The 19,792-nt window shown below is 34.4% G+C and overlaps 1 protein-coding gene across 1 annotated transcript in view; it reads left to right on the top strand.

The window, feature by feature from the left end:
• LOC150095757 (meiotic nuclear division protein 1 homolog) overlaps positions 1 to 19,792 on the top strand; it is a 56,960-nt gene that overhangs the window by 17,858 nt on the left and 19,310 nt on the right. The window contains exons 4-5 of the mRNA XM_090410751.1: positions 1,440 to 1,547; positions 13,125 to 13,284. Of these exons, the coding sequence (XP_090266877.1) occupies positions 1,440 to 1,547; positions 13,125 to 13,284 (268 nt within the window). The remainder of the gene's footprint in view (positions 1 to 1,439; positions 1,548 to 13,124; positions 13,285 to 19,792) is intronic.

The following is a 19,792-nucleotide window of genomic DNA, read 5'->3' as shown; positions in this document are numbered from 1 at the left end:
CACATTTCTGTTAGCATATCATTCATAATCCTTGCTATCTGTCTCATCTGTCATACCTGGTTAACACACTTACCATCTTTCCTATCATAATATTCTCTTTTATCTGTCTCACAAACTCTTGATATCCAATCTGATGTGTTCTTTGTTCGCAGTCAAGTCATTTGTTCCTATTACAGCTACCATCTCTTTTGCTCACTTCTCATATCTAATGCCTCAAGGGTCTTTCAACTGAGAGTTAGTCTCATGAAGTAGTGGAATTCTCCCCCCCCTCCCCAAAAAAAAAACATCATTTGCTAGAGAACAGACATTACCTCTTAGCTTATACATGAAAAGATTGAGATTCAGTCTTATTTAACCTTGGAAGATGCAAAAGCCATTACAGCTATCATCTAAGCTAAGAGATAATGTCTGTTCTCTAGCAAATGATCTGTTTTTTTGGAGGGGAGGGGGAGAATTCCACTTCTTCATGAACCTCTAACTCTCAGTCGAAAGACCCTTGTAAAGATTCTTTTGTTTCTAGAGGATTTATACATAATCTTTCTATCTGAATACCAGATATCATATTTTCCTTGCCATGGAGGTGTTCATCAGAGAGAACAAAGAAAAGTAAAATACTGCAAATGATAATTTGTTCTAAATTATCTGCATGCATCATATGACAGTGCACGAGATCAAAAAAAAAGTGGCAGTTATTAGTGTCTCCCTTCTGTCCAAAAAGCAAGACCCATTGCACACACATCATATTTGCATTAATACTGTTCTTTATCATTTGAAATATTTAACAAAATTGTGGGAAGTTTATAATAGTCATAAGATAAATGGTTCAGATATTTAAAAACACTTCTAATAAAAATATATTTATTACATTAACTTTAAAAAACAACAACAACATTGATATGTGTAGCAGTCACTTATGATACATAACACATCTGGCAAAAAACATGATAGTTTGGAATGCGATCTGGCAGGTTTGAGTGACAGCATTTGTCACTCATACATATTTTAAGTTACATATACAATATGTATAATACTTTGAATAACAAAAGGTGTGATATGTTTAACTATTAGTGACTCTTTTCAGCTAATTTAGTTACTATAACTAATCCTTTGTTTTAAACTTTTCTTGCTTTTGTACTATGATTATTTTGCATTGTGGAAAAAAAAAAACTTATATTTTAAGTTTAAGTTTTTAAAATTATGCATAGAACTTTTCTAGTTGTGTCAAATATGAAAATTTAATATTTTCTAAAATGTTCAGTATTGTTAAGTTCTGTATTGCTGTACACTCACAGAAATTATAATGAAAAGTGGAGAGCATGTTTTTTTATCAATCAGTTAATTTAACTTTGAAAGCTTTTACAATTTGATAGGATAAGAAGAGGAGCAATTGTTATTACTGATATAAATTTTCATTTTGTGTTTCTGTTTTATTTCTGTAGCGTAAGACAAAGATTGAAGAGTTGAAGTCCCAATTGCAGGAAGCTAGAAAAAAATTAAAAAGTGTTGAAGAATTGGTTAAGAAAGCTGAATTTGGAAGAGAAGATTCGGTACATATCATGTATTGGTTTGAAATATTATAAATATAAATATCAGATTGGTACGTCTTTTTCTTTTTTTTTTTTTGTAATGATTTCATTAGGGATATCTAGAAATGATTGAAGGTTGGCACACTTCCTTATTTTTTCTAACACTGATTCCCCCCCTTTTTTTTTCTCACCTCTTGTGCAGTTGGAAGAATTATGACATTTAAAAAAATGTGTTTGAATCCCATCTTATAGGATATGAAGAACTTAGGCTTGTCATCTGCAATGAATCTTGTGAACATATCCTCCATTAGCCTCTTGTTTCTTCTTTTGGCAGCTATAATTTCATATCTGTAAGTTCTTTTATGTTATCCATCCAAATCTTTCATTGTTCCTTTCCTTCTCGTACCCTTAACCTTCCTTCCCCAACCCCCTCCACCAGTGATCCATCTGTTTACATAATATGTCAAAAATAACTTCCTCCTAATGTCTATTTAATATTTAGTGCCTCCAAAGAGTTTTTTTGTTGTAATGTTTTCTAAAATGCCTTCTTGGTAGTTATTCTTGCTGTCTTTGGCCTAATGGTCTCTTCCACTTCTTTAATTCAAATAAATTAATTTGCTGTTAGGTTTTCCAGTGGAAAGACAATTGCTTAATGGTAACATATCTCCATTACTCGCATCACAATCTGCAGTCGTTTTAAATTCTGTTATTCTTTCTATAATCCATCTCATGTATCTGGTCTCTGCTGTCTCTCCTAAATCCTCTCTTTTTTGACACTTCTCTATTCACATGTGGTTCCTATCTTTCATGGATTACTCCACAACTGACTTGAACATAAAATTAATGTGATAATATTATACTAAGGATCCAACTGGATTTTAATTCTTATTTTCAATTGTTGGGCTGCTATTGAGTGTGCTGATACAGGTTACGTGCTTTGCTGTTCATGTCGGTTTGCATTATCTAGGCATACACTAGTGAACAAATTAATCCAAACACTTGTATTTTAAAGAAAATTTTAAATTTTGCACGAAAATAAGTAAAAAAATTAAACTCTAACTTTACCTAATAATTTATATGTGCTCCTCTGTTCCTAATAAGTTCATTAATTCACTTAGACATGGACTCTACTAATATAGAACACATTTTTCTTATTTCTGTATCTTGAAATCATACTTTCGTAGTGGATTATATTAAGTTATCCTTTGTATCACAATTTAATTTTCTAAGTCTCTTTTTCACTATGGCACACAAATTTTCTATTGGGGTAATATCAGAAGAGTTACCTGGCCACTGAAGCAATTGGATGTTGTGATTTTTTAGGAACTCTTTCACTTTTTTTAAAGTGTGTGTGTGGCATGTTGGAAGATGAGTTCTTTGTCTTTCTGGATCTGTGGGACCACTCTTTTCTCCAATATTTTTATATATTGGTCATTTTTCATCATACCATCAGCAAGCACAAGTGATCTTTGACTATCATGTTTTACACATGATGATCAAAGATCTGAGTGTTTAGAAGATTGTTGAAGGTGGGTGAGAGAAGTCTTCTCAGCCACTGATTTGCAAGCATAGGGTACTTGCTCTCCTTGGACAAAGAAATGGCTCTCATCTGAGAATATGACCTTCCACTTCTCAACACCAATCTTTCTACACTTTTGCCCATTAGAGCCTGTTTTCTGTATAGCCTTCATGAACAGTTGTTAATTTTTTGGTCTTTGGGCAGTCCTCCCTGCTTCCAACAATCTTTGATAGACTGTCATGGCAGACACATTAATCCCACTAGCTGCCAAGTCTCTATTTAAGTCTACAGCAGACAATCTTGGATTCATTTTGCTTTTCTTAACTAGTAAACGATCTTGAGTAAGTGTAGGTTTTTACTTTTTTGTCCATATTTTCCTTTTCTGTTAGGAGAAATGGCATCTATCTCCCTAAACCGCTTTAAAATTGCATTAACAGTAACCAAGCCGACGCCACAATCATTGATAATTTGTCTTTGAGTCATGGATGTGTGCCGAGAAAAAGTACATATTTTTGAACACTTTCTTGGAGATGTATTTATTTTATAGCAACACAAAAATGAATAAAACACTATAAATGTCAACTTGTTTACACTATTAAAAATACACGTCATGGTTAATAAACATCATAGAAAGTTAAAACGCACAGTACTCAACCAAAATAGTAAACTAAACCAAAAACTTGACAAAAAATCGGATTCTTCAGATTAATTTGTTCACTACTATATAACTGTATACAAGAACAGATTCTAGGAAGGAACATTCATATTTCTGATCATTATACAAAAACACAATTGCTCTATCATTATAGCATGAGACTAATAAGGGTTTTGAAAGTCTTGATTTTTATAATTCTGCATTTAATAATGATATCGTTATGTTTTTTTTTGTTTTTTTTTGAGGGGGGAGTCAGGCATATTCCATAAGACTAGCCTGTTTGAACATAATATGACATGTCCCACCTGCATTTAATCTCAAACTTCAGTATATTTCTGTTATGGATGCGAAGCCTTCAGCAAATAGCAGTGATTTGAGGAGATTGGTTAGTTTTTGAAGTAGTGTTGCAGTATACTGAGAGACCAGACCTTTATTACAAAAGATCGGAAAACTGCTTCCTCCATATCTCAGGTTGCTGTCTGTGTGACATATAAAGCAGTGTTGGAGAAAATTTTCTCAACCTGAAGAGGAAAGAATTTGTGTTCTTAAATTTTTAAGAATAAAGTTCTTATGATGGTAAACTTGAGTGATGTTTTCAGAATGCTTAATTTCTGACCGTGATGATTTGACCTTGTATGCAAATATCTTTCACTATTTGTGAGTTTTCTGTAAATGTCACTGTTGCCAGATTTTAATATGATTTTTTGTGAGTACACCATTGCTATTATTTACCTCTAGTATGAAAAATACTGAAGCATATAAGTTGGTGAACATGGTTCATAAAGGACTAATTTATCCATATAATGCTGTCAGATGACAAGGATATGTTTCACACAGCATATACCAGGCAGACTCCATTCTTGCTGATATATGGGGGTGATGGGAACACAAGCACAGTAACTTCAGAAATCTTTTTATCAACTTTTGAACAAGATTTTTGAAGTTACTATACTTGGAGGAATTAATGGATTGATCTGGGTTCTTTTGCCAACGACTGTTCTGTTTTTGTTAATAAAAAATGCTGCATGTTTTGCACTGTCATGTAAGTATGTCTGTCAAAAGCTGTTCTGTTCATTTCAGGACCTTTTGCTATTCTCACACAATATTTAATATATGGTTTCTCCAACATAGTCTCTCTCTCTCTCTCTCTCTCGCTCTCTTTTGCTCTCTATTTCTTTGAAATTGGATGCAATCTCTCGGGGAAAACAGATGCAACTGCTTCTTGAATGAACCTGAAATCCTCGAATCCTCTAAAGTTGATATATGCATTGGGAAAATACAGAATGTTTTCTAAATAAATATAAATCTTGTTTATTTAATAGTTCTTTTCTTCAAGGATTAGACATTTGCCTGTTCCGGCTACCACCTCTTTTGGTAGCCGATATCTTTCCATCCTAAATAGGTGTTCTTTTCATTTCTCTCTCTCTCTCTCTCTATGTTCCTTGATCTTTTCTTTTACATTGTAAATATTTAATTCTTTTCTGATGTCTTGATTTTTTTGTATGATCCAATTTTGTGCATCCCTTAATTGTTTTAAAAATCTCATCTCTGCAGCTTGTATTTTACTTTCCTCTTTCTTTTTAGTGGTCCATGTTTCTGAACCATATAGTAGAGTGGGAGTAGCCATTACTTTATAAAATTTTAGTTAGATTTCTCATCTTGTTTTTTTATTCAGTGTCCTTTTAATTGTTCCACAGATTTTATGTTTTCAGCTATATCTTTATCTTTTAGATATATTATTATGCAGCCTAAATAATTAAACTCTGTCATCTGTTCTATTATTTTATTTTCTATAACTACTTTTGATCTAACATGATCTTAACCTTTAAATGCCATGACTTTTGTTTTCTTTTGTGAAATTTTTAAATTGTATTGTAGGTTTATTTTGTTTAATTTATAAACTGATTTTTAAAGATCAACTTCATTGTCTTGTAATATAATCTGATTATCTGTTGAAAGTTTTCCCACTTGGTTATAGTATAAATTAAAGATGCAAAGAAATTATATTCTTGGTTTAATCCTTTATACAAGTGTAAGCAAACAAAGTTTGCATGTGAAATAACTTCATGACTGGGCAACTCGTATATAGAGGCTAATAAAATATGAACACTTTATTGGAGTATTTCATCCTAGAGGAGTCAGTTTTAATGCTAGAGGGATAGGACTGGTACGAGGTCTGGAGGTACAGGAGGAGAGTGTGTTTCAGATACTGAGTACTCTGGATGTCAGTAAAGCTGTAGGACTGGATGGTATTTCGCCACGAGTTTTGAGAGAATGTGCTAGGGAATTGACAGTACCTTTAACGTGGCTTTTCAATGAAAGTCTGGCTTTGGCAAAGGTGCCCAGGGAATGGAAGGAAGGTAAGATAGTGCCATTGCATAAGGGTGGTAACAGACTGGAAGTGTCTAATTAAAGGCCAGTCTGTGTGTCATCAGTAGTTGTTAAGATCTTGGAGAAAGTAGTGAGGGACCGTGTACAGCATTGGGCAGATGAGGGTAATGTTATCTGTGAGAATCAACATGGATTTGTGAAAGGACGCTCTTGTTTTAGCAATATGCTAGCCTTTTATAATAAAGTTACAAGAACATTAGATGAGGGAAAGGCATATACTGCAATTTTCTTAGACTTGGCGAAGGCATTTGACAGGGTGCCACATGATAAGCTGATATTTAAGTTGCAGCACATGGGTCTGGATGTCAGATTGGTCAACTGGATTCAGGATTGGCTGTCTGATAGGTATCAGAGAGTTGTGTATGGTGGAGCAGTTTCCAGGAGGCAGAGAGTTACAAGTGGGGTCCCACAGGGCTCAGTAATAGGACCTATATTGTTTAACCTTTATATCAATGACATAGCCAGTGGATTGCAGGGGGATATTCAGTTGTTTGCAGATGATGCGAAGCTGGGAAGGATTATTAGTAATAGTGCAGATGTGGTAGCCCTGCAAGAGGATTTAAATAAGCTAGATGGATGGGCAAATGAATGGGGGTGTCAGTTTAATGCAGCAAAATGTAAGGTCTTGAGGTTTGGGAAACATTGATGGGATGCTGCATACTCTATGGGAGGAGTTATACTGGAGGAAGTAGGGGAGACAAGGGATCTGGGGTTGATGATTGATAGAAACCTGAAGTTTAGGGGACATATTGCAAAGGTGGTGAAGGTAACACAGAGGATTGCTGCTATTATGAGAAGGACACTGACCTGCAGAGATAAGAGGGTTATCATTCCGTTGTATAAGTCTCTGATCAGACCACACTTGGACTATTGTTCTCAGATTTGGTCCCCAGGATTTGAAGGGGATAAATTAACTGTGGAAAGGATTCAAAGACAGATGACAAAGATGGTTTCAGGACTGTACAAGGATAGTTATGAGGATCGGCTGAGAGAATGTGGACTGCAGAGTTTGGTGGATAGAAGAAGGAGAGGTGATATGATTGAGACTTTTAAATTGTTGAGAGGTGGTTACAGGGTTGACACTGGGGAGTTCTTTCGCTTGGTTGATCAGCGGGAAGGAGTGATGACAAGAGGCCATCCCTGGAAGTTACGAAAGGAAACTGTGAGCAAGAGGGTAAGGAGTGGTTTCTTTGTGTGGAGGGTGGTTGAGCCGTGGAATGCATTGCCTGATGGAGTGGTGGGAGCGAGAACGGTCAGTGAGTTTAAAGAGTGGTATGATGGACTTTGTATTTCTCAGGGGGGGACCTCCCCTCAGTGAGTCTTGACAGACTTTATGTCTTAGGAAGGACCTCCCTCGAGAGTCTTTTGACTCCTTGGAGGCCTGAATAATAATAATAATAATAATAATAACTTCACATCACTTGCTATAGTATCCCATAATGCAAAGCACCTATCCTTATGGACATGTATAATGCTATTCATTATGGGATTGGTCACTACCCAGATAGGTTTCAACCTTTATTGTGATCAGTGGGATATGTGCTTTGCATTATGGGATACTGAGGCAAGTGATGTAAAGTCATTAGCCTCTGTATACGAGTTGCCCAGTCATGAAGTTACTTCATGCACAAACTTTGTTTGCTTATGCTTGGATAAAGGATTAAACCAAGAATATAATTTCTTGGCATCTTTAATTTATAATACAATCTGATCACCTGCATGCAACATTGTATTGATAACAGTTCTGGTTAACTTGATGTTAACTTGATACCTTGTTTTATTGTTGTTTTCTACATTTTAATAAACTGATCAACGTATATATTGAATCAAGTTGGAGATGAGTTACATCCATGTCTGATGCCCTGATTTATTTCAGTCTCTTTTGTTAATTTATTACCTAACTGCAACTGTATTTTTGTATCTTTATATAAACTTTGTATAGCTTGTACCAAATGTAATGGATATCCTGGTTTTTTCATTATATTCCATAGTTTTTCTCTGTATTTTATCAAAAGCTTTCTCATAATATAATATATGAAGACCATATGGGTCTTTAATTAAATTCTCATCTTTTTTCAATACTTTGTTTTAACCCATGTCTAAAACTATTTTGTTTTTCTGAGAGTAGATTGTTTGCAATATTTCTGTCTTTTATTCAAAATTTTACTCTAAATTTTGTAACCTGTGTTTAATAAACTTATTCCTTTGTAATTTCAATAATTATCTTTGTTTCCTTTCTTAAATATAGATATAACCTTAGCTTTTAACCAATCTAATGGAACCTCACATATCCTCCAACAGTTATTTATTAATTTTAAGAATCTGTGATGTAAACATTCTCCACCATATTTCCAAAGCTCTGTATTTATGCTGGCTGATTTTCTGTTTTTTGATATCTTTATTGCTTCTTTTAGTTCTTCCAATTTTATTGGTTCTCTATCAGTACTGATTTCTTCATTATTATTTTCTGTTATTATCTTCTGAGAGGTTCTTTGGGACACCTGACAAGAACTATATTACAAGGGAAAGTTGAGGGGAAGAGAAGACGTGGAAGACCAACAAGAGAGTGGTTTAATGACATCGTGGAATGGACTGGTTTAAGAATGATGGAAGCGACTGACAGAGAGAAATGGAGAAGAGCTGCTCATCTACTGCAACCCTCTTGCTAGAGGATGCTACCGGACAACGACGACGTTATTAAACTTGGGTCATACCATAAATTCTTATGTTCTCCATTGTTTCTCTTATATTATGTTGATTTGTGCTATACCTTTCTTTGTTGTTCAACTTCATTAATACTTTGTAGGCTATCTTGTCTTCCATGTATGTCTTGTATTTTATTAATAAATCTGTCACAGGCATCTTGCTGAGCTTTCTGTACTATGGTTTTAGCTATATTTCTTTTGCTTTCTTTGTATGTTTTTAAGGAGTGATTTGTATGCCATTTGTTTTTCATTTATTGCATTTTCTATATCTGTGTTCCAGATTTTTAATGTCTTTCTTTTTAATATTTTATTTTTCTTTCCAAAGACTTCAGAGGATAATAATTTGGAAAAATTTCACTTCCTCTGGAAACATGTACATCTCTCACACATTGAGATTAGTTTTGATATAATCAATTATAGATCTTGTTCCTGCCATTCCAAGTATATTTATTATATGCTTTTTTTGAAAAAAAAAGTATTGGTTATTTTAAAATTATTGAAAGTACAGAAGTCTAATAGTTCTTGACCATTGTTATTCATGCAAATTTCCCAATATTTTCCTAAGACATTTGGGATTGGATCATTTCCAACTCTGGCATTACGACCTCCATTAATATATAGTCATTTTTATTACATTTTAACTATTTTTGTAGTTCCTCATAAAATTGTTTGGAATCCTCTTTCCTACCTTTTTCAGGGACATATACTCCTATGATAATGAAGTAGCTTCTATTTGTTTTTAATTTAACATTTGATTGTTTACAAAATTGTACTTTCATATTCTGTTTTTCCATTTATTATTGATTAAAATGGCCACACCACTAGACGCTCTGATATGTTGGTCCATGCCACTGTATACCATAGTAAAACCATATATATATTTTGTTCCCTTTAATTTCTTTTTTGTTTGTTATCTCACAGCTATATTAATATTTTTAGTTTTTAGTTATTTTATTAATTCTAATTCCTTTGTTATGCTTCACACATTCTGCGTGGCTACTTTTAAAATGTCAGAGATTCCTAAAGTTACCTTTATAATTTAATAGTTCTTATTTACCATAAATAAATCTTATTGTTGATAATTATTATGATACAGAGGAATGTGATGGTATGGCAGATGAGTTTCATCACCTCGACTTTGCTTTGTTGGAGATCCATGGCTTTAATTTCAGGTTTGGCCTGTGGAGCAGGTATTCTGTATTACATATTCCTTCGCCCACACACAGTGTTAATGTATAGCAGGAGTGGCCAACTACATGTCCTTTTGGAGCCAAAATAATTCTGGTAAGATTTGGAAGAGCTGCAACCTTTGACTGATGTGATGGTATGGGAGTGAGTGTGCGAGTGGAGGTGGGGATGCAGAAGCTTTGCCTGCTCACCACAACACGTTAGTTACACTTCTGGCACTCATCTATTGGTATCATTCAACATATTGTTGTGCGAGTCCATTAACAGTGCTTGTTATTGTTGAACTCTTTCAAGTGCTAGAAGTGTAACTAACGTGTTGTGTTAACTCTGGCCTCTGGTCTAAAACACAGAAGTTTTAGGCCAGAGTGGGAAGAGGAGTTTCTTTTTGTGAAACGACAAAGGAAACCAATGTGTGCTATATGCCAAGTAACACTTTTGCATTTCAAAATCAACAATCTCAAGCATCATTATGACACACATCACGGTAATTTTAGTAAAGAATTTCCTCTTGGCTCTGATCTGAGGCAAACTAAACTTTCACCTTTGAAAGAACAACTCAACAACTCCATGGTTAGAGTAAATTGATATCCATCTTTACTAAAGAGGCTGATGTTACTACTGAGACTCGTTTTATTTTAGTATTTAATATTGCACTGGCAAAACATCTGTACATGGAAGGAGAATTTGTCAAGAATATTGCACAAATAATTTCAAGTTTTAGACCCGGATAATAAAAAAAAACTACTCAAACTGATTGAACAGATGCCAGTCTCCAGGCATACAGTTGAAAGGAGAATTTCCATTATCTGTGCTGACATTGTAAATAACTTGCACCATAACTTGAAACACTTTAGTCTGGCTTTTGGATGAATCTGCAGATATTTAGGACAAAACCGCAACTAGCTACATTTGTCCACTTTGAATCTCACAATCTGGACTTCAAGGAAGAGCTATTGGAGTTGATAGTTGAAAGATACAACCACTGGCTCTGACATCAAAGCTCTCGATGTTGCACTTACAAAAACTTCGGTAGCATGCGAAAAAGTCATCAGCATTGCAACTGATGGTGCTCCAGCTACGAGGGGTAAAACTAAAGAGCTCATGGGCCTCCTTGAGGATGATGAATCATATCCTGCTTTCCTACCTGTACATTGCATTATTCACAGGAAACATCTTATTGCCAAGTGTTTTAAATTTGAACATGTAATGGATGTAGTTCTAAGAATTGTCATTTTTATTTGTTCAAGTGCTAAAACACGCCGACAATTCAACAGCTTTCTCGATGAGTTGAATTGTGACGAGATTCCTAATGACGTATCATGGTTTTGCTAAGCAAAGTGGATCTCAGTTACCAATGTATTAAGCAATTTTTTTTTTGTTGTTGTTAGACCTAATCAAAGTTTCTTAGAGAGGATAAATTTTTCCCTCATCTCAAAGACACTCAGTGGTTGTAGTGGGTGGAGACAGAGTTTAGAGTAGGTGCCCTCCCTCAATGAGTCTTTGGATTCCATGGAGGTATCATGTAATAATAATAATTTTTCACCAATGTTTTTCAGCATCTACAGATATTAAAGACTAATAACCAATCTCGCACAGACCGTCTAAGCTTCCAAAGCAAACTGCAACTTTTCTAGAGAGAGAGACTTGAAAAATAAAACTTTCAATCACTTTGTCTGAAGAAAATACTGACAAATTCGCCAGGAGTGGAATTAGAAATGGGATCTTATGTTAGCAAATTAAATGATCTGGCAGAACAACTCAACAATTGATTTTGTGACCTTTGAGAACTTAAGCCAACATTCACTTTTTTGGAAAATCCTTTCTTCACGAATGTGCCTGAGCACGGTATCCTATTTCAAACCAATTGTGATGGATGTCGCAGCTGCAGAACTGGAGCTTTTGGAACTTTAAGTGGACAAAGGACCGAAGTGAATGTTCTGTAATTGAGTTTTGGAAGCAAGTTCCGGACCAACAGTATCCAACACTTAAGCAATGTGCCAGAAAACTGATCTCTATTTTTGGGACCACGTACTCCTGTGATGCGCTATGTTTGACACTTAAATTTATTAAGTGTCAAACATAGTTACAAGCTCGTTCAAATGATGAATATTTGAACGAGCTTGTAAGAACTGCTTTGACTAATTACACATCTAATTTTAAGGAGCTTACTAAGATAATGGATACAAGGAAGGCCTCTGCTAGTAAATAACTAAAATTATTGTTTCAACTTTAAAATTATTCTAATTGTTCAAAGTAAACTTCATTTAATGTGTTTCAAATTAAACTTTTTTATTGCAGCAAATTTTATTAACCCTGTTTTTCTCTCTCTCTTCTCTCTCTTTTTTTTTTTTTTTTATTTTATTCTTCTTTTTTGTTGTCTCCTCTTCTCGTTTTGTTTATTTTTTCCTGTAGAGTCTGAAGAGCGAGCCACCTTGTGGCCACCCCTGTACTATAGGTTTACAAACTTTTGTGGGTGGGATTCACGTAAAGAAAATAAATAAATAAGAATATGGCTCTCAGATTTTGTTGATAATCACTTTTAGCTAGCTTCTAGCTTTATCTCATGTTATATTTTATCACAGTTTAGTATTAACTTGCATGATTTTACATATGTTTTAGTAATTGCTAAATTTATTTTGTATTTTGTTAATCTTCAAGTTGATAAGATAGGAGTGGCAGTTATTGTAAAATGGCCACTTTTTTGTGATGCCATTTCAGAGGCCAACATTTTATCAGAAATCTTTAAAACAGCTCTCAGCACTTGAAAATTAGATTTTATTGCAATACATTTTGATGTATGCTTAGTGAAATCTGCAACTAAACTCTCAGTTCTGTTTTTTTTTTTTTTTTTTTTTTTAAATTAAGAATAAGGGTTTTAACAAAACTAAAAGTTTTTTTTTTTTTTTTACTTAACACATATGTTTAATAATTATTTTTTTCCCATTAAATGAAGGTTGAAATATATTTGGAAGAAATAAAAAAATATTAACGTAGGTTAAAATTAAAATAACTCAAGTTATTTTAAAATTATGAGCTTCATAGCATGATGCTGATATGTAGGTTGTAGGTTTAGCATTTAAACTGTATATGTGATTGTAGTTTAACATTATGGATCCTCAGACATTATTTGGATCTTTTAGGAAAATAGAACTCAGTTGCTGCAGACCCTGAATGAATACCAAAATGAATGTGACCATTTAAAATCTGAACTGCAAAAATATTCTGACTGTGATCCAGAAGTACTAGAAAATGTTAAGGAGCAAACTAAAGTTGCTAAAGAAGCTTTAAACCGGTGGACTGGTATGTTGTTGTTCTTATTAATGTTACTCTGCAGTGCAGTCAAGACTCATTACAAGAGGTCTCATTATGTTGAATTAAGTAAAGTTATTTGAAATTATACAAAATTATATATTGCAAATATAGATAAACTAAATAAACTGCTACTATAATGAATGGCATGTCTATATAATAGTGTTAAATTTCTCTTTTTTCTTTATTTTTACTTTATATTCTTACCTTGTGTGTGTTTGTTGTGTTTATAATTTGTTATTGTTAAAACTTACGATTATTATCTTTAGTGAAATTCCCTATTACTTGATATAATTTCTTGCCCTTGCTTTCACCCTTTTCACTCTGTGGCCACTACTTAAATTGATCACTTGTGCAAAAACTTGGTAGACAAAGAAATTGCCCATGGTTAGAGCCAAATTTCTTTGATACAAATCTGGAATTAACTCAGTGTCAGAATATGGAAAAATTTATTTGTTAAAGCTGTGCTATCCAAATTCTTAGACAGGAGAATCTTCCTTGTCAGGGAGTTAACACTCAGAATGACACGCTATTCAATAATCAAGCAATTAAAATTCCCACTTACAAAAAAAAACTTTGTATATCTTTACTCTTACTGCAGTCGTAGCTATCCCCTTTTTTTTATCTTGCACTGGTTCTATTTGTATGAGTTGTGCATTGAGTTCACAGATCAGGCAATTTGTTAGATAAGAAAAAGAAAGGTTTATTCATTATTCTAATACGATATACAAATATTAAGATCACTTAACAAAACTGAATCTCTCCTACAAAATTAAAAATGATTACCCAGCCATAACCTTGATACTCCTAGCCATAAACAATATGAGACAATATCTACTACCAGTTAAATTTCTGACTTGATCCTATTCATCTAACATTCTTGTACAAGCATTTATCTTATTCTAGATTCAAGAACTATCAGGCTATAACATACTTGAGCAATTCAATACTACACTGTACATGAATTCTTACTCAGAGCTAAGACAATCTACCAGTTGATTGGATACTAAAGTCCTGGTTCAGTTTTGTAAGTCCAATCACTGAACATATCCACACAATATTGCACACTAACTGTCTGTTGCATACAAAGGAATTGAAGAGTTTCTACATTACCAAGCATCGGGATCTCTCTTGCCTTTTCTCTCTATCTTCTAAAAAATTCACACGGCTTGTTACCCTCTCTTATGGTCAGTTGTCTTCAGGTAGGACAAACTAGTGATTACGATCATGAATCACCCTTTCCGATGTGGGCAAAGCTGCTGTGCCAGGTTCGGTCCATGTGGTTCCGCATGTTGATCGATTTGCGCTGGCTTTTCCGCTGCACCGATGATTATGCCCACACCGGATCGCTATCTGGCCGCATGGCTGCCACTGGACATCGTTCTTTTCAACCGCTCTCACGCAACTTCTCTGGGAACGACTGGAACAGGAATCCCAAACAAAAAAAAGAGCCTCGAGTTGCCGTCGCCAAGCTCTATATATCCCTCTTACGTCACTTTTTTCCAGCCGGCACCTAAAATTCTTGCACTCGGTACCGTTCTCTCCTCGTTGCGTTCTCCACTAGCGCAACTTGGACCTCGCATACGTGACTGCCTGGGGTCATTTCTTTAAGCCGATTATCTCGTTGTATACTTAGATCTCTTTCTCATGTTAACATAACTTTCACTAAATTATCGGTTTTACGAGGACACTTAACAATGTAATACGTCGGAGAATTTACAATTAAATGATTATTTCGTTACTTCTGTCAACAATTTCACTTATACCTGCATACAAGCATTTTCTCTGGGAATTTTTGTACCTGTTAAATCTGAATGAGATATTTTCAATATAATAAACCTTTCATTCAAGATTTAACAATAGTACTATTGCATTATTTGTTGATTGAGCTAATGACCAAATTGAACAACTGTAGCATTTATTTCATAACAGTCAAAATATATAAGGAAGCTGGTTGCACTAGTGAAAAACATCCCCCCCCCTTTTTTTTTTTTTTAATTCTGTGTGTATTTACACATGATCAGTTAAATTTTTAATTTAGTAAGGTAATGAAAATATCTGGCTTATGTATCTTGAATTAAATTCATTTTAATCATTAAGTGTTAGGTACTCTTACTGACTTTTAAATACAAGAAATCTAACACATAACTAAATGTGTTAATTGTCATTTGGATATTTTTGAATTCCTTTTTTTTTTTTTTTTTTTTTTTTTTTTTTTTTATCACAAATGAGGCTAAAAATGATTCTGAGAATGAGTGCTTACAAATTTGAAATGGCTTTTGAAACAGAAAGCAAAGACTGATATTTGTCTAGCCTTTACAAACAGCTTTGCTAATGATTGTGAAAAGTGTAAATCAAGCTGATAATAAATGACTTATAAGTGAAATTAATTGAAGTCGCACAGTCTTGGATTAGCAAGTGCTGAAAAAATTTCTAAGTTGTTATAAGAGATGTAAGTTTTCAAAAACATCAGTATGTGGAGGCACTTGAATGTAATCCTAACAAGCATAGCATGCTGACTAAAGAGCCCAAATCCTGCAGGATTTTTTTTTAAAGTTAGAATTCAAATACAGGCCAGGATTTTTTTATTGATAAATACATCTGGGGTATGTGTTTCATTGTAAATATGTCCATATCAATAGGAAGTGAGACTGGAGTAGTTATAAAAACACAAGAACTTTATTAATTTGAGGAAAGCATGAAAGAAATTTGCACAGAATTAGAGGCTATTCATCTCTGTGCATGAACAATTTACCAGTAATTTTTGATGAATTATGAACAATTCGCCACTTATATTTTCACATGAAATAATTTGGTTTATCAGAGTCTGCCAAATTGAAATTCAGCAGACCAGATTATACTCTGTATTGGTTGAAATTACATACACATCATGATCAGAGCCATAGCTACACATGTGCATAGGCACAAGGTCTAGAATGGTGGGGAGACACTGAACCACACAAACAGAAGACAAAAAATTTGTCAACTGCCGTGTTAAAATTGATGAGTTTATTAGATCAGGGTCTACGAAATTATTCTACAGTAGAATGTACATCTGGGGTATGTATCATTTATTTCTATCATTTTTTCTACCAATTTAAGCAATAGTCTTCCATGCTGTATTCTGTCAAAAGTCTTAGCAAAATCCAAAAGTATTATGGTGTATCCATTCCCCTTGCTAGTTCAATGATAACATTATTACAGAATGTCAGCAAGTTGCTAAAACATGACCTTCCCTTAGTAAACCCATGCTGTTCATTGCAAAGTAGAGATTCACTGTCAACCCATTTCTGAATGCGAGCCCTAACCAATTTTTCCAAAATCTTCATCACTCCTGAGATACTGATTGGTCGATAGGTCTTTGCACCACCCTTGTGCAATGAGATTACCATACATTCTCTCCATTGGCTATATAAAATTTTATTAAAAAATTATCAAATACATTTTACTTTTTTTTTTATATATATTTGTACAATAAATTTCTTAATAAATTGGGTGTTATATACTCAATTTGTTGTAACAAATTTAGTTATTCCAAATTAAATTTGCTGTGAAGTAAAAATATCAGTAAATATTTATCCTTTTAATTATCAATTTTTTCTACTAGCAAAGAATTGAGTACCTAAGCCTACTGTTTAACAACAACAAAACAAAAACTGGGATTAACCATTCTATCAAAGTAAACCAGGTTTCAAAGAAGCTAAAATACTTGCCCATGACAGGCCATTCAGCCTAACACACTAGGGAAAATTAGTTAAAAGTACTTTATAAATTATGAAAGAGCTTGTCAAACTTTACAAATGATTAGTCAGGAAAAAATCTCATGATAAGAAACTAGCAATAAAATGTTAATGTGATGATAATGCCAAAATTAAGTATTACTTTCATCAGTATTTGTGAAATACTAATAAGCAATTATTGTTCATTTTTGTCTTGTTGTGATATAAATGTTTGTAGTACTCTGGTTGGCTGAGTGGTTAGCGTATTTGCTCTCCAGCCAAGAGGCTGCGGGTTCGAATCCCACGAAGCATGGATGTTTGTTGTGATTGTCTTCCACCTTCATACATTCATTCGCTCAAGTATAGATACACTCTCCCAATATGGATTGGGTTGGTCACCATGGGAGTAGTAGGCCCAAAACCTCCTGCAATGCGAGAGGCCTTTGCCCTGTATTGAGTAGAAAAATAGGCTGTTCATCGTCAATATTCTTTTTAGCTCTGGAAATTTAAAAGTGGGATTGTACCAAAAAAAAAAAGAGGTGATTTTTTATTTCCTGATGTGATATTACTGGGTTTATTTAATTAAAAGTAAAAGCTTGAAGTGAATATAACAATATTTAGTTTTCAGAACTGAGTTCTTAGCTCTAATTGCTGGCCCACCAGCAATACAGGTAACTTTCGTTATTCACAGTGGTTGCATTCTCAACATTTGCCACATATATCGAAAATGTATAAAATGAGAGACTTATAACATGGGATAATAGAGGTTGTGTTCCCAAATAAACAAGATTCTGATCTTCAAGATTAATTTATTCAAAAATGCACCTATTTTTTCATATGTAAAAAATAGGTGCATTTTTACAATTAGTGCATCGTAATTACATCTTAATCACATGTTCTTTAGCTGGCATGCTGAAATGGAAGGCTCATAGAAGGTTGAAGGCTGCTTTTTCCAGAATCTCAATGGAAATCTGACCTGCAGCTTTCATCTTCTGATTGTCGACATCCTTGTAACATTTAAGGACTTTTCAAAATCGCTTTTCACTTTAGAATTCTTCATATGGTCAGTCATTTTCTTTGAAGAGAGCCATGGACTCTATCACCCTAAAAGCTTGAAACATGGTTTTTGTTGTGAGAGTTTTCACAGAATTTTACTCACATTCCTTACCAATGTGCATTTCCATAGCCAGAAGATCTTTATTGCTCAGGGTGAGGTCCTTTACAGGTGAAGACTACCGCATAGACCAAAATGCAGATAACGAAGACACTTAGAATGAGTTACATGTACTAATGCACAAAAAAAAGTGTGATCTTAAGAACCATTTCCTCTATAAAAAAAAAAATAATAATAATAACTCATTCTGCTGTAAATGTTAAAAGCTATTGCGAAATCAGATAATCCAAATATAATCTTTTGTAACTCTTCTTTGCATCCTTTCCACAGCTTCTTTATCCCCTTGGAAATGAGGAGACTAAATCTGCACACAATAGTCCAGGCATGGTCTTATCAAGGCCTTTTAAAGAGGCAAAATAACTTCCTTATCCTTAAATGTCAAGGTTCACTTCAGCATTCCAATTATCCTCTGAGTTGTACTTCCAAGTTTTGCTATGTGACCTTTGAACTTCAAAATTCCTCTCTACCATTACACCATGATCCCTACCCTCATCGGTTTCGTATAGCTACCCTGATAATATAATATGCATTGGAAATCTCATCATGCCAAAGTGCATAACTTTACACTTACTAACATTAAACTGACAGCCATTTTTGTTTGCCCAGATTTCCAACCTATTCAAATCATTTTGTAAGTGCTGGATATCAGTAGAATCCTTGATTGCCCTGCCTATCTACACATTATTGACAAACAATGAAAGTTATGTACCTAATCTCACATTTAATTTCATCCAGGACCTCAATTAAGAAGAGGGATATATGAATATAGCATCGTGGATATTATTATTATTATTACGGGCAACTCCAGGGAGGCCCCAAATCATGTTCATCACAATTATTCAACATTTACACGGTATCTATCATACCTTGCCTTAAATTCATTCACTGTCACAGCACCCACTACAGAATCTGGCAGCTTATTCAACTCATTCAGCACTCTAAAAGTAGAGAACCCAGCTCTAAAACCCTTACTAACCACACTCTTGCACAGCTTCCATGGATGCCCCCTAGTCCTCCCACCACAAGCCCTGTTCTCAAAAATATCTTCTGAATTAATCTTATAAAAACCCTTCAGTAATTTGAATGTCTCAATCATATCTCCCCTCCTCTGCCTATCAACCAATTTCTGGAACCCACAAATCCTCAACCTGTTCTCATAAGGTTCATTCCACAGACCTGCTATCATCTTGGTCACTCGCCTCTGGATCCTCTCAACATCCTCCCCATCAAGAAGAAACCTAGGTGACCAAATCTGGGCACAGCAGTCGAGATGGGATCTTATCAAGGCTCGATACAGAGGAACAATAACATGCTTGTCTCTGCTCGTCAAAGTATTCTTCAGCAACCAAGTGATTTGATGAGCTGATTTGGCCACTTTTGCAATGTGCCCCCTAAACTTCAACTCCTTATCCACCAACACTCCTAAATCTCTCACCTCATCAATTTCCTGGAGTACAGTTCCACCAATGTAGTAAACTGCTGCTAATCTTTTCACCCCCAAATGCATAACCTTACATTTTGCCACATTAAATTGACATCCATTCTCCTTAGCCCAGACCTCCAAACTATCCAAATCATCCTGCAAAATTTTAACATCATCTGCATT

This window comes from Typopeltis vanoorti, chromosome 20, assembly GCF_054136105.1.
Source record: "Typopeltis vanoorti isolate ZY-2024b chromosome 20, IOZ_Tvanoo_1.0, whole genome shotgun sequence".
Classification (NCBI taxonomy): domain Eukaryota; kingdom Metazoa; phylum Arthropoda; class Arachnida; order Uropygi; family Thelyphonidae; genus Typopeltis; species Typopeltis vanoorti.
Note: the sequence above shows the minus strand (reverse complement) of the source record. Positions and strands in the feature narration are given on the sequence as shown.